The 26,978-nt window shown below is 37.5% G+C and overlaps 1 protein-coding gene across 1 annotated transcript in view; it reads right to left on the bottom strand.

Moving 5' to 3' along the window:
- LOC124162150 (protein O-mannosyl-transferase TMTC1-like) overlaps positions 1 to 26,978 on the bottom strand; it is a 956,057-nt gene that overhangs the window by 115,990 nt on the left and 813,089 nt on the right. Inside the window, exon 11 of the mRNA XM_046538572.1 lies at positions 11,703 to 11,846. Coding sequence (XP_046394528.1) covers positions 11,703 to 11,846 — 144 coding nt within the window. The remainder of the gene's footprint in view (positions 1 to 11,702; positions 11,847 to 26,978) is intronic.

Genomic DNA, 26,978 nt, shown 5'->3' with positions numbered 1-26,978 from the left:
AAAGTCTTTCTAATGTTTATTTACTTATACTGATTATCCGATGATATGTGCCACACGAAATAAATACCACTATTACGTTCATTACAATTTTGAAAGGAATGATATTTCATATGCTTATTAAAACTATTTAGACGTCGAACAGGGATTGAAGTGGCTGTGCGTCAAAAATATTCCTTTTCAATTACGAAATGTCTTTTTTCCAGCCTTTTTTGATAACTATAGGTGATTAAACACATGGTACCCAATATTTTTATGGTAAAAACTATACCTTACGCACGAAGAAATTTATGAACTTATGAAAAAACTTATGAAAAGAAAATTATGTTTTTTGCACGAACTTTCGGCACTGCCACCTAATAATATTTATAGTTCCACGGTGCAAAGTTTCGCTTTTATCTTCTGATTGTGGAATTATATTCAGGTTCAAAAACCAAGGGACATGACTTATCAATGAAACAATACTAAAACAACTTATCTTAAAAGTAAAAAGATATTCATGAATCCCCAGTACAGTAATAGCATGAGACACTCAAAGAAATTTAGCGGCCTTATGAGTAGATTCGAAGGAATTCATTTTTCCTTTCTGACATGTGGAAATATTTCAATTCCCAGAGTTCCATTTTCATGCCATAGAGAGCATTTAAAGAAAATCCTATTTCTGTAGAATAAGGAACGCAAAATTTCCAGAGAATCACATTTAATCTTCTCAGAATCTCTCTTTTCAGCATACATAGTGGTGGAAAACCTTTCCTTGAATCAGTAACGTTTGTCCCCGCCCAAGAGATTTCCCGTGAAACGCCGTTAACTTTTTGTTGACATAAATATTTGCATTCTTACAGCTGTATTACCGTAATGGTCGTACCTTTTCTTTATATTTACATCTGATTATTCGGTTTTGATGTATTCACTAATCCGACTGTCCTATTTCACTCTAACATCAATACTCAGCCACGAGATATTCTTTAGATAATATGAAGAAAATATTCATATCTCCTTCAAGCATCTAATAGAAACTTATGAACGCTCCGATTTTCTGGGTTTTATATACTTTTCGTATGCTGCGAGACACCATCATTTAGTTTTATGTACGTATTTTCGAATATTTTATATTTTTATACTGATCTCAAGGTAAGGGAAGACCATTATAGCATTACAGTAACGTCTTTAAAATTTAAATCGTCTGTTTTGGTCATTCATTTATTTGGAATGCCATTATAATGTAATCTATTGAAGATTTAAATGAAAATCTCTACAAAATCGTTATAAATTATATATGAGTTTGCATGTGTTTATCTGCTTTTAGTATCATTAAGTTAGTACCGCAGACATTTTAATCTCCTTAGCCTCGCAAGCCTATTTCACAGAGACACTTGTCATATGCCTGTAACGAGGAAGGCTTTGTGCATAACAAAGGAATTATCTGGCGGTAAAGGGGAAGCTAGCCATCTTCTCCCCTGCAGATTAATTCGAAGCACAATAGGGTTAGCTCTCTCGGAAGGAGATTCATCTCATGTTCCAAAGACCAGGACTCAGATATGCGATCTCCTTAACCTACCTCGAAATTGAGGAGTGATGGAGCACTCGTAAAGAAGACAAGAACTTAGAGGGTAGATCCTAATAGCAGCTATTTCATGTACTCCAGATCTAATCTCGTTGCGTTTTGGGTATCGCTACATTGTTTTATATCACCAGGAAAAAGCTGAAAAATCTTCCTGATAGGCTAGCACTTAATTTTTAAAAAATTCCTCTGACAATGACTCCATCATGGATGGATTATATTCACAACGGTGATTTGAATATCCTAATGATCTTTTTGGGAATTTAATACCATGTATCTATCGTCCACTCAACGAAAAATCCTTTCTAAGATAAATGATTCATCGGTTTCTTACCATTTTTCGAACAACAATATGATTTATATATTGAATTCACGTATCCCAAAGGGCAACCAGGAAATATTTTACAATTCACGTCGTATTATCCAGTCGCTTAGATAAATTTAATGGTGTTATGTACCTCGAACATTCCTCCGTCCAACATTAAAAAATAAAATAAAAATAAGCTTTGCAATCCTGTCCCTCTGAAGCAGTAAAGTATGCAATTGCATGATACATTGCAATGGTTCGTTCATACCACCCAGTAAAAATTTCTGTAAAATGATTTCAAATTTTAGTGGTCTTAGCGTTAATAGCAGTATTTCCTTTGAATTTCCTTCACTTTAGTAAAAAACTACTCAATTACTTTTTCAAATAGTTCCATGAATGGTTTTGTAGCCAAATAATCAATCCTCAACCCTTGACATGGATGAAATATTATCTCACATAATCGCGAAGCATTGGTGAATATCTCAGGACTATCGGAAAATCTTTATGTATGTTCAAAAATTTCGAGCAGTTAATTCATTCATTATGTGCTTGTGCTTGAACGAAATACTCTTTTGGGACGGGAAGCAGGCATAAGTATGCTATTATAGACACCGATGTTTGCCTATTTTGGAATCCTATAGCCTCTCAAGAATACTAAAATAGCAGATAATGTATCGTACACAGTTTAGCAATTATACGGACAAAGCTTAAATGCCGCCATGGAAACGCCAGAGGAAATTAAAAAAAATAAAACAAATAACATAAAAAATCTTGATGGTAATATCCTTGTATATAATTCTGTAGCTAAATTTATCCCAAAAGACTTCAATGATCAAAAGCTCACCAATGGAGAATTACACGAAGCCGAATATAAGAATGCAACACTAAAAGGAATAATACTGCTACTGTTAAACAACAACATATAACAATCACGGCAATTGACACACTAAAACTTCAAGATCCTTATAATCTCATCGTTAGAGTTTGATACCAATACATGTATTTTCTTCAGGCACATCAGAGGTTTACCAGGAGTAGAATATGGAGTGAGGCAAACAAGGGGACTGCATAGTGGATGAGCAATTACATCCTTTGCAAGGCTAATTTATGTTGCCACTTCGGTGGCATCTTAATCGGTTGTCAAAAATGTCTGCGGTGTGGTGATGAGTTTAATACGATCAACTTTTTCCAATATTTTGCAGTTTGATGTATGCAATTGTAAGGAATAGCATTGAAAATATATGAGTTTGGTAGATCATATCATCATGCATATACATTTTGGTTAGCATCCGTGATTATACCTTATTTCCCCGTGAAGCTCGGATCAATTTGTCCACCAGCGACGCGAGTGGCGAATTTTGTAAACCCATGTAACCCTTTATAACCCAGAGCTAATTCTGGGAGAAATCAAATTTGAAGAATTTTCAATTGGAAACCTTGAACATTTGACACTCAATGATAATTATCATGGCAGTTTAATATTTCGCCATTAAAATTTACACAATAAAATAGTAGGTATTTCGGATATCTCCTAAATAGAGCTGAAAGTTTAAACATTTTTGATGTTGCCTAGAAGCAACATTGGGTTATAAAGCGTTAAATGCACGGTGGGTGGCAACGCATTTAGAGGCCGCATTGAGAATCTTTTGTAATATTCGTGGCGACACCATTACCGCCATTGTAGGCACCAATTTTTATCCAATTTTAAAATCCAATAGCATCTCAAGGGCAATAAAGTAGTGGATTGAGTATTGTGCACAGTTTAGTAATTATGCGGACAAAGCTTAAATGCCGCCATGGAAACGCGCGCTCTGGGGCTAGGAGACGCCGCACCGTCTTTATCTCTTCTGCTTTGTCTCCTTGTCTTCCTCAGATACCACGTCGTCGCATTCTCCCAGCCGCGGTGTGGGAAAACAGAAGTCCCTCCTCAGCCAGTTCCACCTCTGCCTTGATTAGCAACTAAATTAAGTCAACAGAAACACACACAACCACAGCGTCGCAACACTGAGAGAAGACTCGAAGCTCCCCTCATAGCAGGCAGCTCAATGATCAAATGGATCGGCGTTGCAAATCAGCGATGCGTTTTTAAGTGAAATAAAACGGTTGGGTATTTAAAGAGAAAATACGCCGACCTGTATACACGCCAGTCAACAGCTGGTGCTATCTTTACATCAGCATAAATCCGTATGTTAACCAGGAGGATACCACTCAGGGCACATCGCAAGGGCTTTAGCAAAGGTACCTTTCTCGGACAAAGACAGGAAATGGAAATGATGCCTTTTCGTCTTCTCGGAAATTTATGCAGGTACAATTAGAAGTCGGGTTATTCAGATCAAAATTCAAGAATACACTTCGGTTCTATATGAGCGCAGTTTACAGTAAATAAAAAACAATTATTGGACCTGCATTTTCAAATTTACTATAAATCTCTTCATATCAGTTTTTCATTTTGACTCACTAGCCTAGTCCTGATTTACTTAAAAACCATGCTGAGGAAGAATTAAATAAATGAATTATAATTTTTTCACGGTAAAATTCTGATGGTTTGAAATGAATACTGAAAATGAAACTGATCAAAATGGCCTCGACTTAAATCATTAATGAAAACCAAAAGTTAATTTTTACAATCATGGTATGAAGGAACAAACTGATAGCAAAAAAAAGAAATAGATTAAAAGGCATAATGTTAAACAAAAAACTCAAAGCACGAGAAAATAATCACTGAAAACATTATAGCTTCAACATTTTGCTCTTCTCGCAATAATTTTTCATTCTGTTGTATTATTGAAATCATATTTTCAATTTTTATGACATATAATTATATTTAGCATTATTTTGCTACACTCAATCATTAAAATCTGTGATTAAGCTAAGAAATCTCCTCCAAAGGGTGAAATGAGTGGAATATATCTTTCAGAGAATCCCCTGTGAAAATGGAAAAACAATATTATTTGAATTTCAAGAAGTAAAAAAAACTAGATATGACCTAGTACTGTCACCAATGTTCTTACAAATCTTCTTCGTATGGATTTCATTATGGATTGATATTTCAGACTTCTTTTTGACACAATCACAAAAAAATACTTAAAATTGAAGTCTGAAAAAGTGGATGTGTGAGACATGCTTTCCCGACTCAAGATCGCTTTCGATATCTTAATACTCCCGAAGGATATTAACGTCATCTCACTGATATTATCTAATTGATTACTATTTCTGTTTCTTTGTTACTCTTGTAAATGATAAAAAATGTAACATAGCTGAGGTTCATGTACTTGAAAAACAATCTTCCTGTTTGAGAGACATAAGTAGGGGTTACCATTCTCCTCGAAGCCTAAGTAGTACACGATATTCCCAACAGGGCAAATACATGCGTCAATACTAGGTTCAACAAATATAAGCACAAGAAACCATTAATAAACTAAAATTTTATTCCATAAATTGAAGTTTTTATGCGCACAGAAAGGTGACTACTTCACCTATGATAAAAAAATCTACGTGAAAAAGAAAAGAGCTCCAAAAAACCTTGTAGTTCCTAAAGATCTCGGGGTCTATGAACTTATAAACCAGGGAAGGCATACGAATATGTTCAGTTGTGAGTTTTATGTGCGTTCCAGAAAAGTGAGCACGGAATACCTCCAACAGTAAGTGAATTGCCTTTGTTAGCTTCGGTTGGGTCTGGCGGCTCCTCTACTCTGTATAAGGGATATACGGATGGAAAGGAAGACAACGCAAACACGCCATTTGCATCCCAGAGTTACTGCATGCTCATCGTTTAAAGAGTGGGTCATAAAAGAGCGAGAAAATAGCCAGCTACTTATAGGAGTACGTGAGGGCCTATCACAAGAAATTGCTAATTAGCATTACAAAACGGCAATACCTGCTAAAATTGGATATATTTGTAATATTTCTCACATAAAGGATTTAGCATTTAATAGTAATTTAGCTTATTTGAAGTAAAGGTTCTTAATGATTATTCAATATATGGATAAAAGCTAGAAAAGCGATACAATTAAAAGAAATATATCCAAAGCTGTCTTATATAATATATACATTATTTTATATAGTTCAGTAGTTTGATAAATTAAATGGGGATTCACCAAGGAAAGTAAGAGGTGAATATAAGAGTAGAGCTCAAGACAGGGAAAAAATAAAGTTAATGATAATTTAAATTCATGTCATTACCTAATTAGGAATAAAGAAAAGCACTGAACTATTAAATTATAATAGAACTGAAATAACGTTCCAAAGTCCGTATCTAAGTTGATTATATGAATGGGCATGTACACATGAAACTTAAATACGGGCTTTAGAAGCTTGGATTCATAGAAAAGGATAATCTAACGGTGCATGGATTTGTTTAAAGAAAAAATGTATAATTTATCTGACTAAATTCATATTTAACATTATTACCGGCCTGCATATACTTAAAAAAATGCTTTCCTTTATCCCTTATTCAATAACTTTAAGCCCACCCCTTGGCTGCTTAGATATTCGAAAGGATAATAGGTATTATGGAAATGAACTTCTCATTAACACATTATCTATAGATTCCTTGTAAGCAAAGCTGGAAGTAGAGGAATTTATTTTATAGTCGTGAATATAATGTAACCTTACCATCGTTGCTCAAAAGACGCTGCGTGTACTATAAGTCCAGCAAGTCAAATCTTACGAAATAAAAAAATGAAATCGGAGTTCAAATCTCCTCCTACCATTCAAGAAATGTTACTTCTCTGTCTTATGGTAAATTTTGAAAGTCTATTACGCGTTTAAAAAGATACACAGTTGAAAAGACGTCAGGGTGCATAAGACACACAGGCGTTATATAAGCATACCTTTGACAAAAAAGACGCTGTCGATAATGTTTCCAAAGTAAAACTCGGTTATTTTTCAAGGCAAAGAGCAACCTACTCTTTTTCTACCGGTGACAGTTCTTCAAAAACGCATCCGTGAAAAAAATTCAAAATGCAGGGATGAAAAACTCCGAAAAGCGTATCAGTATTTCTGCCTTGACTAAAATAGAAAACTTTTCAAATGCAGTCAACCTTTGGAGATGAGTATATGAGAATGTTGATATCCGGGAGGTCACACAATTTCCTTTCCACATCCGAATGGTCTGGATAAAGGATGAATTTAGCTTACAGGAGCACGTCTGGGTTGAATCGATGAACGATATTTGTTTTTCGGTCCAATCAATAGAGCATCTCCAGCTAAGAGACAAGATGGCATTTCAAACTGTTTACTTTTCCTGAAGTTTGTAATGGGAAAGGCAAATAATCTGAGGGAAACATTTAAAAGAGACGGTATATCCGATGACTTGGAAGTACATGTCTTCATCTCCGGTTTGACTCGCATGCCAAGGCTGAAAATTCCCACTCATGTGTGTGTGTTTTGAAAGCTGACTTCATCATTATAGCTTTAATTCTGTCCAGTTACTTTATATATTTGATCAATTTGACGCATTAAATGTAATTTTGTGAAATTAATATACATAATTTGAATATTCCAAATATTCAAATACACTTACCCATGCCTTGAACGCCACGACTAGAACCCTAGTAGGGACTATTTGAACCAAAGAGGACCAAGTCTAGCAATCTAGCAAAGTTTCTCAGTATGTGAGTGTTTAAAAATTTCTGAATTAATAATGTAAAATATATGTGAAAAATAGGTGTGCATTAGAGCTTATTAAAGAATGAGAAGACCGGAGTGTGTACCGTAAGTGCGGAGAAAAAGGCATACGTAGAATAATTTGAGTGCTGCTTATTATCACAGCTACGATAAAAGAAAAGTTGGTGTCAGAGAAACCTATTGGTAGGAAGTGACGAGAAATAGTCATTATCATTATCAGGGAATGAAGATTCATCATCCTCTATCTCTTCCATCCTCTATTTTTTCCAAAAAATGTGCAAGTTCTCCACAAGTACCTTTTCACCATTCTTTGCGTTAATTGAAACTGCCATCATCAGTTACAAAGGAATACAAAGCATTTTAAATGTGAAATTATCACTTAAGACATCAGAAACAAGAGTGAGCTATGAATTAGGATTCAGGTGGGGTAGTTCCAACACGTGGACAAGAATCAAGATGGCAATAAGAAAAAAGATGGTGATGTTCTGCCATAAAAAGTGACGTTTTAATAATAAATAAATGCGTTAATGTTACTCGGGGTATTTCATTTTTCATTTACCATGCATTAGATTTTAATAAATATAATGTACGATATTTCAACAGATTAACCGCATGTAAATATAGACAATCTCAATTACTTTCGTGCAGTAAAGTACAATAAATTAATCGGGGCATTGATTTGCTTATCATCAAAGAGATGAGGAAGGCATAGCGATGCTAAGATGAGAAGTGCATCGAGGTGATGAGACTGATGAACAAGAGAGGTTTGATGATGTGGCTTCTACTTAGACGACTCCTTCGTTAGTACCGGATGGCATGGGCTGTTTGATTTTAACGAGACAAAATTGAGGCACCCTTTCAAGTATTCCCTATCTCGGACTTAAGTACTAACCCCTTCCGTGAATGGGGACCACATAATCCATGGATATATTATGATGGTAAATAGCACAAAACAAGCGATAAAATATTTGAGGGCAAAAGAGAGAGTAGCTAATGGCTGGCATCGACGATAATTCACTTAATGGATCCGTTAAACATTAATTAACGTTTAGGCGCTGAAGACATGCAGACTGAATAACCACCACAAGCGTGGATCACAAACTGTGGGTTCCCTTGCATGCAGAATGTTAGGCACAATGATACATATAGCGGAATTTACATTGAGTAATGTAGCTTTACAATGCTGTAAATGTGCCTAGGGTTTCCTAGGCAGGAATTAAAATAGCATATTGGATTTATGGAGGCTTTGTAGTGACGCAATTTGAATCTCTGAAAGCAAACCGCTACTAAAAGTCACTGAGAATTTGTCTTGAATAAATTTACCAAAAGCACAGTGCTATTTAACGCATTGTGAGTATATTAAACGAACTTTGTAATTAAAATTAAAAAAATGCACGAATTATTATGCCATTTTTTACATTTAAAGTTCGATGAAAAATTTTAGAATTTTCATGTTTATGTAGTTTTGAAAACACAGGCAAAAAATGGGTGCACGTAAATTTTTAATGTTATCATTTTTAACCTATTATTCTCCTCGCATGTGAACTACCCATTTATACGTTGGTAAGATAAAATGAGAAATTATAATAAATATTATTTTTTAACTTGGTAAGTCTATTTATTTTCCTCGTACGTGCACAAATCATTTGAAAATAGGTAAGATGAAATGGGAAATTATACTCATCTAATATGAAAATATAATAACATTGGAAATTATTCGCAAAATTAAGACTTTATTTGTAGTGGTCCTAACGCATGATGGAGACCCTTGGAAATACTAGTTTAAACGCGAATAGCTTTGCAGAGAAAGGATATTGATTCGAAACAGTTTTTTATTGAGCCAATATCCCGTTTATCCGGTACTTTATCACGGCAGAGAGCACTTAAATTGAAGCAGTACTCAATCGATGCAACTACGGATCCAGAGGCGCACACTGAGGATCGTATATCTGCCACTTCAATCACTCGAGCCTTGCTCTTTTCCCTAATCTATACTGAGCTTGACCTAATCTATGAACCAGTTATCCTCCATGCGCAGCATTGGCTAAATCGATACCTGCTTGCCAATAGCCTAAATTTGTTCTTTGTTACACAGGCAAAAGATAAAGAACCCGTAAGGTATTGCGTCACTTCTCATCTCACAAATTTATGAACATTTTTTGTGAATTTTAAGAGAATATTTCATTAATCATAATCGAATTTCACGCCAATAGCCTAAATTTGCTCTCTGTTACACAGACAAAAGATAAAGAACCCGTCACTGCACGTCCCACAAATTTATGACATTTTTAGTGAATTTGTAAGAGAATTTTTCATGAGTCAGAATTGAATTTCAAAAGTGTTTACGTAAAAAATATTTTTTCATCAAATTTTTGCCTTTGAAGAAGGTAATGAAAACAAGGAACAATAAATTATATCATAATTACTCTCGAAAGTGTTAATGCGAAAATTACATTTTTAAATAAATAAGATTAATGAAAGCACGAATAAAAAAATGTAACACTTTGACTGCATGAGCGTACTTGAACATGGCTCTCTGTTGAGACGAAATATCCAGCTAATAGTAAGAACAAGTCTGAGGTTTGCCTTCGCAAAATAGAAGAACGGGTTAGAAAATGAAGTTTCCACAAATACGTAGTCATATGACTTACGTCTAAAAACTGATATGATGACGAGATATACGTTCAAGGAAACACCATCATGAAATAGTCGCGGTCTTCAGAAATGTGCGCACGAATACATATTCATACTGTCAAGTTTGCATGAATTTTACGAGATAAACAAATCAGATACCCACGTTTTCCTCAATGCTATTTTTGTTATTTTAGGCAGCACGGGAAAAGATATCGATCTTACGATTTTAATGAGAAGCTTACCTAAATTTTTCAACACAGACCCTTTTTACGATTCTCGCCACACATGTGAATTTTGAGTAGGTGGGGGCATGTTCCCTCGTTCCTAGACATAAGTGATTAAAACACTGGCCAAAAACAATTTAGCACTTATGGGAACATATTCATGTCCGAAAATTTGGATCTATTATCTTAAAACCGTGAACGCGAGGAATTGCAGCCAAAGCAGAGGTATTTACATGGCAACTTTCTGAGAAGGGCAGAATATCAGTGAATACAGACACCTTATAAAATATAAGATTGTGGAGAGTTTGAATGTTATCAATGATTAGGGATGGAAACACTTACATGAGAATTATGATCAATAATGTTGCATTAAAATGTAGAAGGTCAAAGAGATTAAATTACACTCATTAAGATGTATTCGCATGAATTTTACGGAAGTAAAGCCTTACAACTATTTCCAAATTTGTAAGTTATCGGTGAAAAGAAAAATAATCTCAACAAAATTCAATTTATAATGATAGGTTCTCGAATTTACTGGGGTTATGAAAAAATATTAGCAACAATATCGAAAGTGAATTGCGAATTTACTTACTGCACAGGATTACTAGTCCAACTATACACATCAATGGTAAAAAATTCACGATCACAAAACCTGGACCACTCAGCAAAAACAAACATGACTGCAAGAAATTACTGACTCAGCAGCGGTTGGAAAAATATATTGAGTGTCGAGTTCAGCCTGAGCCCAAGGATATGAAAACTACGCACAAAATGAGCTGGCTCATAGGCACCGTAAACATATGCAATCTTAAAATATTGTACCTACTTATGTAATGTATTGTACTGTGGAAGAAATGGCATAGATAAATATATATTTCCTTGAATCGCAGGGTATTATTAAGGAAAATCCATGCATGCATATACATTTGAAGGCATGCACATCAATTTTGCTTTAAATATATTTGCTTGAATCCTAGAATATTCACAATTTATGTATTTTATGTTTTCAACTGCTTAGATAGCTATTGTAAAAATCAATTATATGCGAAAAAAATAAAGAAGAACAAATTCACATCCCCAGTCAATAAAAACCAGCACACTCACAAATTATTCTGTAGCCCTTTTACGATTCTCGCCACTAATAGCCACGAATCCATGTCACACAATCTGGATCACTTACGTTAAAACTGTGAACCGGAGAAAATTGCTGCCGCAGCAACGGTTATTAATAAAAATGAGTACGTGGCACCTTCCTCGTTAAGCCAGGCCACGAGTGAGAATGTAAAGGGAGGAGGGTGAGAAAGAAGAAGGCTTGGAGACGGGAGCAGCGGGGAATTTCGAATAGACTCACCGGTACACTTGACCCAAGTTGTAGTGCGCGTTGACGTGGTTCGGAGAATGGCGGATGGCGGCCAGGAAATGGCCCTCTGCCTCCTCGCTCCCTCCGACCAAGGTCCCCAGGTTGTTGTGGGCACTCGCGTAAGACGGCCATAACCTAGAATCCGAAAAAGAATGCGCTCTTAAGAAGGATCTGGGGCAGCGTGCGAGGGAGTGACAGGGCATAATTAAGCACTCGTGCAGCTGCACAGCACAGCGGAGCAGTACCACGCAGTACGCCTCGCTGAACCTTATTGCGGAGTGAGGATCCGAGCTCGGGGAATATTAGATTCTATTAAGTCTATAAATAGCTGCAGTGCCCACGGTTCTCTCCCTCAAGACTTAAAACACACCATATTTGAGGTGGGACAAGGAAGAAGCGAGGAATAATTGCGACATGTCGAACCCGTGTACCAATTACTAGCACTTTTAATGGCTCAGGAAAGAAAGAAATGGAAATATGGAGGATACAACTAGGTATTACAAGAAAAATAAAAAAATGGCATTGCTAGTAATATTATATTGAATTCGACATTGCCTATATGAGGTTTTAAATTATATCAGCTCCAATAATTTCTGCCAATTACGGTAAAACTAAACAAAAATTAATCAGCATCAATACATCCTCTCATAAGCGGCACTAATGATGTGGGTTTGGCCCACGATTCTCTCTCTCAAGACTTAGAACACACCAAAATTGAGGTGCGACAAGCAAGAAGTTAAGAATACTTTCGACATATCAAACCAGTGTACCAAGTACTAGCACTTTTAATGGCTCAGGAAAGAAAGAAATGGAAAATGGAGGATACAACTAGGTAATATAAGAAAAATAAAAAATGGCATTGCTAGCAATATTAAATTGTATCGTAAATTACCTAAATGAGGTTTGAAATTATATCAGCTCCAATAATTTCTGTTATATCCGGTTAAGGTAAACAAAAATTATTCAGCAACAATATATCCTCAAATATGCGGCAATAATGATGTGGTTTTAATCTTTACGAAAATCAGTAAAATCTATCAATAAATGAAAAGTATCATAGATTAATTTTCAACCGCGTGTGATTTGATGTTTAGTGCGATACCAATCATGCAAAACGGTGCATATTAATGAATTCGGCATGAAGTCAAATGTTTTATCTGCAGAGATAAGTTAATTTATTGCGTATTTCAAGAGGAAAAGTAGATTTGAGAGCCAATGAAGATAAGAAGTTAGGTTCATAACACAATATTTCGCATCGGAAAATTTGGCTAGTTATCCTTTTGAAAATCACATCAAGCATAAAGAAAACAAGAACCATTACACTAAAAAATGTACGCTTAATAATTGGAATAATTGAAATAAAATGTACCAAGTAAGAAAAATATATCTCGTTTTAAAATGGCCATTATAACTTTTAGAGTTTCATTTCCATATGACCTCGGGGTAGTGCCTTTATAAACACATATTTTTCCACTGTTGATTTTCAGTTAAGCTATTAATTGTTCCCGCGAACTCAAAATATTCGGAAATTGCTTCCAATCGAGTGTAGACCTCACACTGGGACTATGAACACCCATGTGGGAACGATGCTGCCGAGGAGAAAAAATGTAAACCATGAGTAACGTGTAGCAGTCGGACAGCCGATTCCTGTCGTACTAAATTCCCTCTTCTGTTGGAAAGTTGCATGCCGGGGAGGTATCGGCAGGGGGGGCAAGAAGGTGCCGTTGGTGTGTTGGAGGGGGATAATTGAGGAAGAAGGGAGTGAGCGAGTCCAGCCAGACCCACCCACCCACGGCCGCAATTGCAGTTCACAAATTGTCTCTGCCGACCATTCGACGGAACGAGAACCAAGATGGACACAATCGAGCACACAAAACACTGTCTGGGAAAATGTGTTCCACCCCCTCCCCCACACATTCCTCCTACCCCCAACAGCTCTCATTCTCTCTCCCTCTCTATCCACACGTCATTAGCGCTTGGAACGCCATTAGGAAACCAACGGGAGAAGGGTGGAACTTATAGAAAAAAATAAAAGAAAGCAGAGGAAAAAAGTTAGGACCGAAGGGAGTGCTTCGGCTCTGGGGGGGATGGTAGAGTTTTATCTGCGGTGTTGGAAAGGTTAGGTGGGGGCCTGGCTTTCGCAAATGGACGCTAGGATTTCGTAGCATCCATTGTCGAAGACATTTCCCCGTGGTTTATTTTCCACCTCTATTTGTCTAGACCTCACGTGTCCAGGAACGCTTCAATCTCCCTCCCAACTGCACTCACACACACCGGCTCGCTCCTAACTCGGAAACGGCCCAAACTCTCTGCTGCTAGTCCCCTGGTGACACCGCAAGAGTGCTCCATCTGGTGGTTTTTTATTGTCCGACACCACGTGCACCCAATCTGACCCACCTCACCCTCCTTCAATACCCCTGAACAACGCCACGACCGAACGGTGTGACGAGAAACAATGGGGGGACAGTGTGCGCACGATGCAGCGTTCAGCACTGCTTGTATCCTCGAGACCCCATCCTCCACTATCGTCTCCAATGAAGGGACAAAAAATAACGCAAAAGCCAACGTCGATTTTTTTATTTCATCGTCGAGACAAAAGGTTTTCGCTGGAGCCGAAGAGTGGCCCACGTTGAGAGATGAGGGTTTGGCATTGGGATAAGGTGCATGGGATGTTGATAATGAGAAAAAAAGGAACAGAATGTTCCAAAATGAAGCGTTTACCGCAAATATCAGAGCCATAAAAAGGTTTGGCCTTCATTTTAAAGTAGTTGCATGCCACCACTTTGCTAAGCGTCCACTTTTAGGGTGATTGCCCTTTTAATTATCAAACTCTTAAGTTGTGCCTTGCAGGGGCAAAAACGAGCATCATTTACGTGCTGTAATTTAAGAGTGGGAGAAAGTGGGAGAACGATAGGAAATTAATTGAGACCCGTCACTCTGTGAATTTAGACGAATTGAAACTTCGGCAACCTACATGAAGGTAGGATAAGTTGGAGGAAGTGCAGATTCATCATCATTAGTCACCAATTATAAGATTGGTGTGACGCAGCTCTCCATTACTATCTCCTATCCACTAGCCTTTTCACAGTGAAGTATTTCTTCTTTTTAACATATTTTATAACCTGCTCTGTGTAACTCATTCGGTGCCGTCACTTGCCTTTCTTCCCTTCCACCTGTCCTTATACGATTGTTTTCATCAGATTATCGTGTCTTAGAATGTGGCCTACTAAGTTATCTCGTCTTTTGGTTAAGGTTTTTAGAAGACTTCTCTTTTCTCCTACTCGTCTTAGCATTTCAAAATAACTTACGGGGTCGATCTATTTTATCTTCATCATTCTTTGGTAGGGACATATTTCAAATGCTTCCACTCTTTACATCTTTGATGCTGTCAAAGTCTAAGCCTTTCTTCCGTTGAGAAGCATGCTCAGCATCTAATGAATTGTTTTCTTACTTCTATGCTTGCATTCTCAGCTGTAAGAAGATTCTTAAAATATCGAATTTTGTATTTGAACTGTCAAAATTCCCTGACACAGTTTGGTAACTAAAGTCTCAGTGTTTTGTCTTCTTAAAAGTAACTGTTTCTCGTCTTTTTTTACCACACGCAAACTAACAGTAAAGGTATCAATAGGACAATACAATTTTCAAAGGTATACAATAGACCTTCTAATTTTATGAATATAAAATGCAAAACTGGAACCGTATATTAAAAGGTGTTAGTGTTTTAACACTCATAAAAAAGTTTCAGGTTTTCAATTATTGGAAGGCAATATCCTAAAGATGAATGAAACGCTAATATTGAGCCCAACATAACTTGAGGGAATAACAGTTTTCCAAATTTTCAAAGGACGAATAACTAATCCAACAACTGAGGAGTTAGCCCTGTGAAATTAAAACCCAATTTACAGATATCGTTATTTTTCAATCCACCCTCTATCTCCAACCTCCAACCTCTACCCCAACCTCACGACAGACTTAAAGATAAAGCCTCAGATGTTGGACAATGGACAACTTTTTTTTAAAGCTTGAACGCAATAGTGAGGCAAAAATTTCCATCATAGGTGTTCAAAAAAATAAGAACGAAATGAAAACATGTTTGCCATGGCTAATGATAAAGAAGTCGTTGAAAATCGATTTTTCAAGCAATGGAATTGGTGGTTGGAAATGGAGTAGGAAAAAAATGCTTAGAATACGTTCATTAATAGTTAGTAGTAAAACTATACAAATGCACGCACATTAAAGTTTTAGAGTTTAAGAGTTTTGGAATTACCGCTTGGAACCGTTCGGTTCACTAAAATTTGTGGGAAAGATTAACCGATTGCGATGATTTCTTGATGATTTTAGCCTTAGAGAAAAGTCTTTCCCATCGGATGGATGACGTTAACACGGTCCGGTAGTGAGACGCTGATGAGATCAAAGGCAATGGCCAAGATCGAAGTTGAAAAATCTTATTTGGATCGAAACTCGAAGATGAAGATTTGATACTGAATTCCTCGATAAAAGGCATTTAAAACTCGATTTTTGATCCTTCCTTTACTGTACGGGGTATCTTAGTTACCCCAAATTATGTTAGAGTTGTAATATTTCTTATTGTGTCCCAATGATATTTTTAATACTTGAGCTCAACCACTTTGTCGTTACTAATGCGACGAATGATTTTTTTACACTTAAATTGTTTTTGTAAACTTCAAAATTTATTGGTGGGGAAACTCAGTTAAACTTTATTGTATGTAGTTTATTATATGAGTTCAGGGACAAAAGATGAATGCAATAAAATTTGTTATATTACTGCGTCACTAAGGCCAATATTCTACATGATGGCACCTTTTGCCCTGGTGTTTTCATAGCATGTTAGTCAATGTACACGTATAATAGCATAATATGAAAGATTCTTCGCACAGAACAAATGTTATAACCTAAATGCAGCCTAAAATGTGTTTATAAATTATAAAAAATAGATAGTATATCATTACATAGAAAGCCATGGTGTTGAATTACAATAAAATATAAAATACAACATGTAATTTATGAATTATAAATGGGGTACCTGAGATACCCTAGGCAGTCGTTCGCGTAAGTTTTCTAGGCACAGTCACGGAAGGGTTAATCTAAATCGATTTTTCCACCACCAGCCATGAAATCAATAGCCCAGAAACCTAGACTCGCTGCGGTTTTGCAGTGATCCTTTTAAATGAAATGATTGAGCCTAATCAATATCTTTATCCTGGTAGCCAGGTAATTTCGCAATAGGTACTACCCCACTTTCGCTCAACTCAACCATCCGAGCACAAAGGGGGACAGCCGCTTATGAACTAAGCGATCACTCAAAAGACTTTCTTTCCTGTTCGCCCACCTCTCGTGCGTGCGTCTGTCTAATCACCGATTCCTCCGCTGAAGAGAGCGGTGAAAGTGGAACTACCGCACTGAATGCGCTCATTAAACTGTGACCACGCCGCCCGCCGCCTAATGGCTACGTGTCACGATATTGCCGTGTCCGCCTGAGCCAATGCACGTACCAGGCTACTACCACATTCCGCGCTTTCATCGCTGACAATTTGCTAAAGAGAGCTGTGGGAGCATCAAGCGCAAGTCAAAATTCAATTTTGAAAGATGCAGTGAATAATATTCTCTCGGGTACTTAACTACGCTAATTCTTCCATTACTGCCAACCAGACTCGTGGCCGGGACTTCGCTTCGCGGGAGCGTTAGTGGTATTTTGGTTGCCTTTAGTGATTCGCCTTTCGTACCCGCCAGAAATCCATACACTTCTTCTCATCAGATTTATGTTTCGTTTGCGTAGTGCTGAAAGTTAAATTAGTCGTTAGTTATAAGCGAATATTATGAATTTATGGTTTTTCGGAGAATAAGTGCCTCTGAGCTCCTGGTCCCCGTAAGCATATGTATCGCGGGTAGTTGCCAAGATGGAAAAAAAAATTGCGGGCGCCTTCAAAGCCCGGCCTCCCTCGTCACGTGCCTTCTGTCAATGCTCTGACTAATTACCTGTTTCATTCCAGATGATGATGCTCGAATTAGGCATCGAAACTTTGGGAGCGATGGAAACACTTGCCAGGTGGAGACCCCGAGAGAATTTTATTCACTTTAGGAGATACTTCAGCCCTAACGACGATCCTCTAGTTGGCATTGATGGGAGAATTCATCCACTGGAGATCCTGAGAGAATTTTAGCCACTGCGTAAGTAATTTGTTAAGTACCGGATCTCTTTTTGAAAGTTACCTATTCCACTACCCCATGGAAATTTTTGATTCAAATATTGAACGTTCACGGAAATTTATGGATTATTCTATACCAAGGAAGTGACACAAATCGCAAGAATGCAAAGTCGAGGCTGTTTCTGAACTGATTTAACCTGCATGAAAGTGAAAAAAATCTAAAGTCATTTAAGATCCACTATCACTGAAAATGTTCTCAGATCCTAGGCATTTCTTCGGACACCCTTAAATAAATATCATAGTAACGCGAGATGGCCCAGAATGGAACTGATCCCAACCCATGAAAGCGTAAATATTCTCACATCTTTGGCTATCTCTGGGGTGAGTATTACCTTTACTCATCCCCACCAATCTATGTATCAAATTACTGAGAGCAATTTTCAGATGACTGCAGCTTGTAGGCATTCGATTTTTACATGGCGATAGAAAAAGCTAGCAATATAAAAACCAGGGACGTATCATTTAATTTTGAGCTAATACTGAAAGTTTGTAAGAGTAAAACTATGAAGTGAGAGATATTTCAAGTCTTTTACCTCACGAAATAAATTAAAAAGGCTGACGTTTATCATGAGATAGGTTTCCCCACACAAGTTCACTTAGCTTAAGTATTTTTTACAGCTGGATTTAGGAGTTGAATGCTCTCCGAAATGTTTTTGGCTTCTTCCAATAACATTTACTCACTCAAATTCCTCTTCAGTTGCCGTGAAAAGCTTCTCTTCTCCAGAATTCTCTCGAGGGTCTAACCTCAGCTCTCAGCGTTCATCAGCAAAATGGCCCTCTTTTTTCTTCAAAGATCTTCCAACCCATAACTCCTAATCAACATCACCAGTCGTCTGTACCAATTAAACCCTCCTTTAATTCCTTTTCTTCCCTAGAGGTGATTCCGTTTGACCCAGTTTTATGTACTCTTACAAAATCCACTGAGTTTCAACTCCCTCTTTCTCAGAATTTCCCATTTAATCAATCTTCTCTTAATGTACTGTCTGAAACTGCATTCCCAAAGCGTAAAATATGGGGCCATTCTCCTTGACAGGGTTAGATTCGATAGAGTAATCCAATCGCGAATAGAACTAAACTATTCTCGTTTGCCATCAATTGAGTATTGGAATTCGTTCACTTCGACTACTCTAGGCCAGAAATAAATATTTTAAGCGTTTTGGAATTCAATTAAGAGCATAAAAAATGGAAGGAGCGTATTGCAACCTTAGTTTGACTCTTTGAAAACAATAACTGGACAAATATAAGCGATTGTCAAACTGGAGTTAAGTTAGGAAGATATGCTACCTTGGCCATTTTAAGTCCTAGCATATGCCAGAAAACTGCTCTTGCTGAGGCTTCTTGTTGATACAGAGAACTCAGAATTTAATATTGTATAGCCAGGGTAAAGTCCGCAGATTCTGATACACTGTTTTGCACTTTCCTCCAATTATAACACCGAAGAGCGAAGTTTTAACCCACGACTTCCTGAATTGAATGAATTTCTTAGGTGGATTTTTCATCCTTATTCAAAATCCGATGTTACTTTTTTCTCGTTAAATCACATTTTATAATGAAATTTTCGAAAATCTTGCGTCATGCAATTTTACTCATGAAAATACTTTTCTGTTCATCCTACTCATGTGAATGTGAAAATAATGTGCTTATTGTTTTCATTGAAAAGGTGAACATTGTCAAGATAATTAGTTTTTTTTAGGCTTGACTTTATGGAAAGTTTTCTTTACTTTTAATTATGTCTATTTCGAATCTGTGGATGCACGGAAATCCGATATTTCATTTAGTCTCTCTCTCTCTTTTCCAAACCCCTGTGCCCTGTATCAAATTTTGAGGCACCTGTTCAAATATAACCCTCAATGCGGCGGGGAAGCAAACATCAATTTCTTATAAATGCTAGAATCCTAAAAGAGTCAAAATGCTTGTGTCGATAGCTCAAATAGGTAATATAACGTATTTTGCATGAATAACTTAAACTTCGTTTTCCAACAGATTAAAAAAATAAATCACGGCCATAGTTTCGACAGTTAACGCCATATTATAGTCCGTCACTATCAATCAACTACAACTGGAGGAAATTGCAAAACAGTGTGTCAAGATCTGCGGAATTTACCCTGGCTATATGTAATCAATTTCTGAGCTATCTGTATCTGAGGAAGCCTCAGCAAGAGCAGCTTTCTGGCATGAGCTAGAGCATAAAACGGACAAATATCGCATACCTTCCTAACTATACTCCAATTTGACAATCGTTTATGTTTGTCTACTAATTATTTTCAAAGCGTAAAATATGGGGATATTTTCCTTGACAGGGTTAGATTCATTAGAGTAATCCAATCACGTTTATAACCTTGCCTCATAATTATTTAATATGAGTATTAAGGAATGCGTTATATGTTGGTGGTTTCCGGCGATGCCCTGTGGAATTTTCTGAGCATTTTGAATAAATGACTTAAACTTTTTTTTTCCACAGAATTTTTATTAAAACTCGAGCATGGTTTCGATGGTTTGCGCCATCTTCTGGCCAGTTGATAACGTCATCCGTCGAAACCATGGCTGGGAATTTTTAAAACAATTCTGTGGAAGATAAAGCTTAACTCTCCGTAACATTTTGGTACGCTGTTTGTCAAGCGGCGTCTCACAGACTCCATTTCGTAATGGTCAAAGAAAATACTTGTCTGTAGATATACACCTGTTTTAATTATAAAATTCAGTCCTATCATATTTAGTTTCATGCTTGGGCATCAAATATATGCACAAAAATGATGGCGATATTCATATTAATTATATACTTAATACACGTTTTTTACAGATTTATTGGCAGATATTACAGAAATGCGACGAAGCATCTAAATAATATAACGTGTTAACAATCATAAATGTGCGGCAAAAAGTCGCGTAGCCCAAACTTAATGTTTTAAATAGTTGTTAATAATGTTTTTTTTTGTTATTAAACGCATTTAAAAGCTTTGCAATCAATATCACGAAGGAATTAGGATATAACGTATTTTCCTTTTCCCCTTATCTTGACCTCATTTAATTAATGATTAAATAATTCTTGGAGTTTAGGTCATATATAAAGCAAAAAAGTTGTAAGCCAATGTTTCAGTTCACATAAAACCTTCATATTTATTGATAGTAGGTAACTAACTATTATCAATTAATATGCGCAAAACTGAGCCCTGATGAAGGTTTTAAATAAAATGAAACGTTGGCTAACAACTTTTTTTGCATTATATATGGCCTATACTCTAAGAATTATTTAATCATTTATATAACGTATTGCACCTCAAGTTGTCGCTTGGCGTCTACAAGACGACAAAGGCAACAAGATATTCGTATTTATTCCAGAAATGCGACGAAACATGAAATTATATTGTTGACTAATTCATAAGAATAAAAAGAAGATGCAAGGAGGGTCAGTTTCCTAACTTTGGAAACACGATGTGGGTAAAGAAAAGAAAATGGCTCGGCGTCTAGTAGACGCCACGGGAACAACGGAGGGTTATGTTATTAAAAATGTGTTTAAAATATTCAGTAAATTCCACAAGGTATCGCCGAAAATTACCAATTTATATTTGATATTCAGGGATTTTTCTTGGGCTCTACATCAGCTTAATTCAGTCGTATTGGCGACGTTTCGGGAAATGACTTTCTTCCATTCTGAAGGTGTGTTTTTGTCTGAAAGTCCAATTTCACACTGAACCGAATTGAGCGTTTTTCGGGTACAATAAAAAGGCTCAGGTGCCATCCAATACGACTGAATTTAACTTGGTTTAGAGCCCGAGAACATCCCTGAATATTATTCGCCAGGAAAGATTAAAATCGTTCAAAATGACGTTGTGTGCGAGCAAGGTCTTTTGTAGTTAGGAGTGAAAATCGGAGGTAAAGGAGAGTTTTGTGATTGCTTGGGTTGTAATCTAAGCAATCACAATCTCATTAGTATTGCTCGCCACACTTTGAAACTTGTCACTCAAACCCATCAACATCTCCGCACGGCCTTTTAAAGCCAGTCCGCAACCTTTCCGAGAAAAACGTAGTAAAAATATCATTTCGGAGAAAGCGCGCGGGTGGGAAGAAGAAGCAGTAAATTAAAGGTTCCTTCCCGATGAGGGATGAGAATGGGAGGGCACTGCCGAGTGCGATGAAAAGCCGGAAAAATATGTATTCTTCCGCCGACGGTGCCACGGCAGTCCGCCGAGATAACCACACGCGAGGTCGCCGCGATGAATAGAGAACAGCGAGTAGTGGGGCGGGAGAACTTATGCATGGCGATAGGGGAGCAAAGAGAGAAAAAAAAGAGGAAGGGGGTGAAAAGAAGATGGTCAGGAATCCTAGGCGATTGCAACCCTCTTCTTTAGTATAACTTAAAAACTCAGTCAAATTCAACAGCGGAAAATCATCTTTGGCGAAAATATTACCACTTCTCTGAGACGATTTTTTTCAGATGTTAAAATACGTATGCAGTAAAATTAATCGCGTAGATATACCTCGTAATAGTTAAGTGAAACACCATACATTATTTTACACAAACTTAATCCACCACTTTGCGTTGTCATCACATTATAAACAATCAACTAACTTTGGTGAAGGTAGACATGGGTATTAATATTCGAAAAGGATGAGCATTCGTGGTCATTGAAAATGAACTACTATGCCTAGTAAGCCTGTATTTAAATTATATTTTTCATTGCGTATGTATAAACGCGTCCACAATGACAGACTTTTTCACGATAAAAGGCATGAGTGCAGGCATTGCGATGGTTAAATAGCAGCATTGCTAAAGCTGATTTTCCCACAAGTATTTAGTAAAATACATTATTTTCATTGATATAAAAATCTTTTTCCCCTTGAAGGAATAACTGCCAAATAGCAAGACTATCCCCCTTTAATATTGAAAAGGTATTCATACTCACTTATATTTTACTGAATAAAATGTTAAATTTTCTTATAAAAAAGGATTTTTTAGCATATAAAGACAAAATTACCAATTTCACTGATTTATGCCGTAAAATGTATTACAGTTAAGTATTTTACTGATGATTCAATCGGAGATATTTCATGAGCATGATTTGGGACGACTCACAACAATTGTCGCTTGTGATTGATCATTGTTTGATTTCTAGCCAATATTTTTTTCATCTGTAAATTGACTTAACTCACTTCCTCTTCACAAAATTCTAGAAGACCCGAACTTTCGTGCATAAAGTACAATACTTCTGAAATCAGTTTTTAATTTGTGATCCATGAAAAGTCTTAAAGCTATTGGATACTCACGCTACCATGAGTAACGCCTATTTCTTCATTCCACCATTAAAGGCCAACATTTTTTTATGCTATGATAGCTTTACTCACGTATTAAAAAAATTGAAACCTAGTCGAAAACTCATACAATGGCCTCGCCTTGGATGTGGAACGCTGAAATAACGAAGATTCAAATCTCTTCCTAAAGCTTGGCGTGAGGGAAGAATGAAAGAGCTCAGAGCAGAAGGTAGTGTGTTGTTATGCGTCCAAAGTGGGAAAGGAGAGAATCCCATGGCGGTGATTTATGATGTCCCACGCCCTTCTTTCTATTGGTGGCGGGAGAAAAGCCTCGCCAATCGCACACAATAGAACGGACGGATTCCCTCCCAACGCAGAGGGACCACGGAATAAAAGCGACGAGAGATGCTAGCCACTCTTCGGGCTCGCCTTCGAGTCCGCTTATCAACTCCGCGGTATTCCCACAGTGCGAGCCGGGGTCTTATTCTGACCGAAATAAGAAGTTATTCTGAGAAAATACGGTGAGCGAGGTATATTGTCCCTTATGAGATTCAAGCTGTCCCCACCATAGAGGTTTCTTGAGCTGGCGCTTGTGCATGGAATCCAACTGGGGCCTGCTTACCGACGCACATTTCTTCTCCCGCCGTTGATTTGCCGTGTTTGTTGCGTTTCTCATTTACGTACGCATTAAAATAATCAATTTGTCAGTAATCCGAGGAAGCAATCAGAAGGTATGGCTCAGTTAAAAATATTATCATCATAACGGATAGTTAATTCAACTTTATGGGCTAAGAAAATGGATATAGTAGTAAGGACGTGAAAAAAAAATTTTAGCCAAGGAGGCGTTCATGAACAGGAAGGGTATAATGAGGGGATCGTTATGAAAGAGTTTAAAGAATAGGCTTGTGAAGAGTCTGATCTGGAGTGTAGCTCTTTACGGTGCGGAAACGTGTAAACTTAGCAAGGACCACGAGGAAAAACTGGAGGCATTCTAGATGTGGGTGTGGAAAAGAATGGAGAGGGTGAAGTGGACGGACAGGAGGAGGAACAACGCGTGCAGGTGAGGAGAGGCAACTTCTACAGGAGATACGGAGGAGTCAGAAAGTATGGATGGAGCAAGCACTGAGTGGAGAGATGATGTTGAAAACTGTGTTGTTGGATAAAATATTGGGTAAAAGGGGGAAAGGAAGAGAATAGGATTTTTAAGCATATGAAATGGAGTAGGCCATATAGTGAATTGAAGGGAGGGGAGGCTCCCAGAATGCTTCTTAGGTAATAATGAAGGGATGGTATAAACCCAGAATACTTCTTAAATACTTCATGAAAACCTACTTGGGATAATGGGAGGGATACTCCAATATTAATAATATTTAATATATTTGGAAAATATTTATATTTTTAGGCTAAATATACAACTAAATTTCTTTGCTTGTATGTTGGGAAGGGATTTTTGTACTGAAAATCCAGGAAATGTTTGAGTTTGCTCTGCCATATTTATCGTAAGAGCCTATGTACACTGCTTCACCAGCAGAAGAAAAATATGGAGGATTCATTTGGAGAGGCTTTGCCTATCAACGCAAGAATATAGGTGTAGCCTCTTTCTAGAATCCTCAATGGCCCTCACAAAAATTTTACTCAATAAATGAAACAAAAGGCTATCTAATACCTGAAAATTTAAATCTAACAAAGTATTCAATATTGTAAGAGAAATATATGTACTTGGATCTTAGATTAAAAAAAATCAAAGCAAGACAAAAAATAACCATCCAAATTTTTCACCGAGAAGTTATCAAAGAGATCTTATCCTTAACTAAATAAGAAGTAACCGTCTCCAAAAAATTCTTAACTATGCCCGATGCAAATTTCCTAAGCCACAAACTTTCACATCAGTGGGAGCATCGGATGTAATGAGAAAATTATATGAAATTGGGCATGAAAACAACAACGTGAGGGGCAAAAAAGATAGAAATAGATTTAAAAGAGAGGGGTTTTGTGAGCTGAGTAGCACAGTCTTATTCTAACAGGAATAAGAAGTTACTCCAAAAAAATTACTCTGCAGTGCACGAGGCATATGGTCGCCTCTCCCGGGATTCAAGCTGCCGCGACAAAAAATTGAACCTATCACTAAGACAGAGGAGCCGTCCAAACGTAGAAATTCAGAGCAGTGGTGAGATTCGATATCGTGGGACAATGATTCATTTGTTGACTTGGAAGCATTAATTTCAGGGACAAAAAGGTGGCCACAGGTTTTTAATAGCAAGAAAAAGGCTAAAATGTCGGGAATAAAAATATTTGAGAGGAATGGAAGCTTAGGAAGCTAAGTAGAATGTTTTTCTCAAAGCTGTTGGGTTAATTTGAATAGCCGCTTAGTTCTACTGTCAAGTGTATTAGGGCTCCCTCATACCATACGACTATTTCCTTATCTTAGATACGTCAAATGCAGTGCCGATATTTTCTATTATGGCCTTTTCATTAACGTCTCCAACGAGTATCTGGAAATTTTATTATAACTACCGGTAAACTTTACGTTAAAAGCCTTTGTTAAAAAAAAATATTCCTACAAATACAACTTTCGTTTTCCTTAAAAGTTCTCAATGAAGATGAATAGCGAGTGATTGATGACTCGATTACATTAAAAAATGTAGGTTAATTCCCATTTCTTTTGGCCTAATCCGTAAGCATTTTTAAATTACCTATTTGGAGGAAAAGTATCAATGTAGTCGCCTTTAAGAATGATCGTAGCCTTTACCGGCGCATAGCATCGTGGAAGGTGCTTCGGGATTTCCACCGGGTCAGGTTCTCCATCACGGCCGACGTTTTCATGCACTCATCATACAATACCATTCAGGTCATGCACTGATGACGATGGACATTGCCCTGATGTCCTGATGACGATGGACGATTCGTGCATCGAAACGTCAACAGTGATGGAGAACCTTACCCAGTGGAAAACCCGAGTAACCTTCCACGAATTGTAATTTCTCTTTGATACTAATGCATGAGAGAAACAACCAACAGTTCGAAGTTTTACTTCTCAATCCATTGAGGACGATGGCAGAGGTAACAAATGAAACATCAGCGGGCAAGCAACTCAACCGGTGGAAAACATGAGAAGATTGTATCAATGTTATACGCCGGGAAAGAACAAAATCACGCATACCAAAAGCTATGTCGTCTCCGACGCAATGCATTTCGAATGCCGTTCTTAATCTGGAATGTCGCATTACACGTGCCCTGTATTCTACCATTCCAACGTCCTTCTAAACAGTATCGGCCCACGCTTGCTGCTGCATCTCCCCAAGGCTGCAAACTCTCCCCTTCTGCCTCGATTCCGTCACAATTGGTACGACCGTCGTTCTCGCCTTCCGCACGACCCAATTCAACGTTCCACTCAATACCCCCCCCACACCCTCTTCCTCCCCTTATCTACCCTCAGTTTGCCGGTGCCCAGAAGTCTTCTTTCCCCTTGCTTCAATCACGAAAGAAAATAACTTCCCTGCCTCACCCTTCCTGCGTCTCTCTCTCTCTTTTCCAAACCCCTGTGCCTCGAAATCAAATTTCGCGGCACCTGTCCCAATAAAACCCTCAATGTGCCGGGCACGGGAAACTTATCAATTTCTTATAAACTCTAGGATCCTAAAAACAGTCCTTGGGTCTCTCGTACAGAAAAGGGTCAGCACGGTTGCCTTTTTCTCCTTTGATAAAAATTCGAGTGACACATTTTAAGGCATCGAAAATGCATTTGAGCCGAGTTTCCCCTGCGGCTAAGAAACCCATCATCGAACCTACA

The sequence above is a fragment of the Ischnura elegans genome, chromosome 7, assembly GCF_921293095.1.
Source record: "Ischnura elegans chromosome 7, ioIscEleg1.1, whole genome shotgun sequence".
NCBI lineage: Eukaryota > Metazoa > Arthropoda > Insecta > Odonata > Coenagrionidae > Ischnura > Ischnura elegans.
This window is presented reverse-complemented; position numbering and strand designations above follow the sequence as displayed.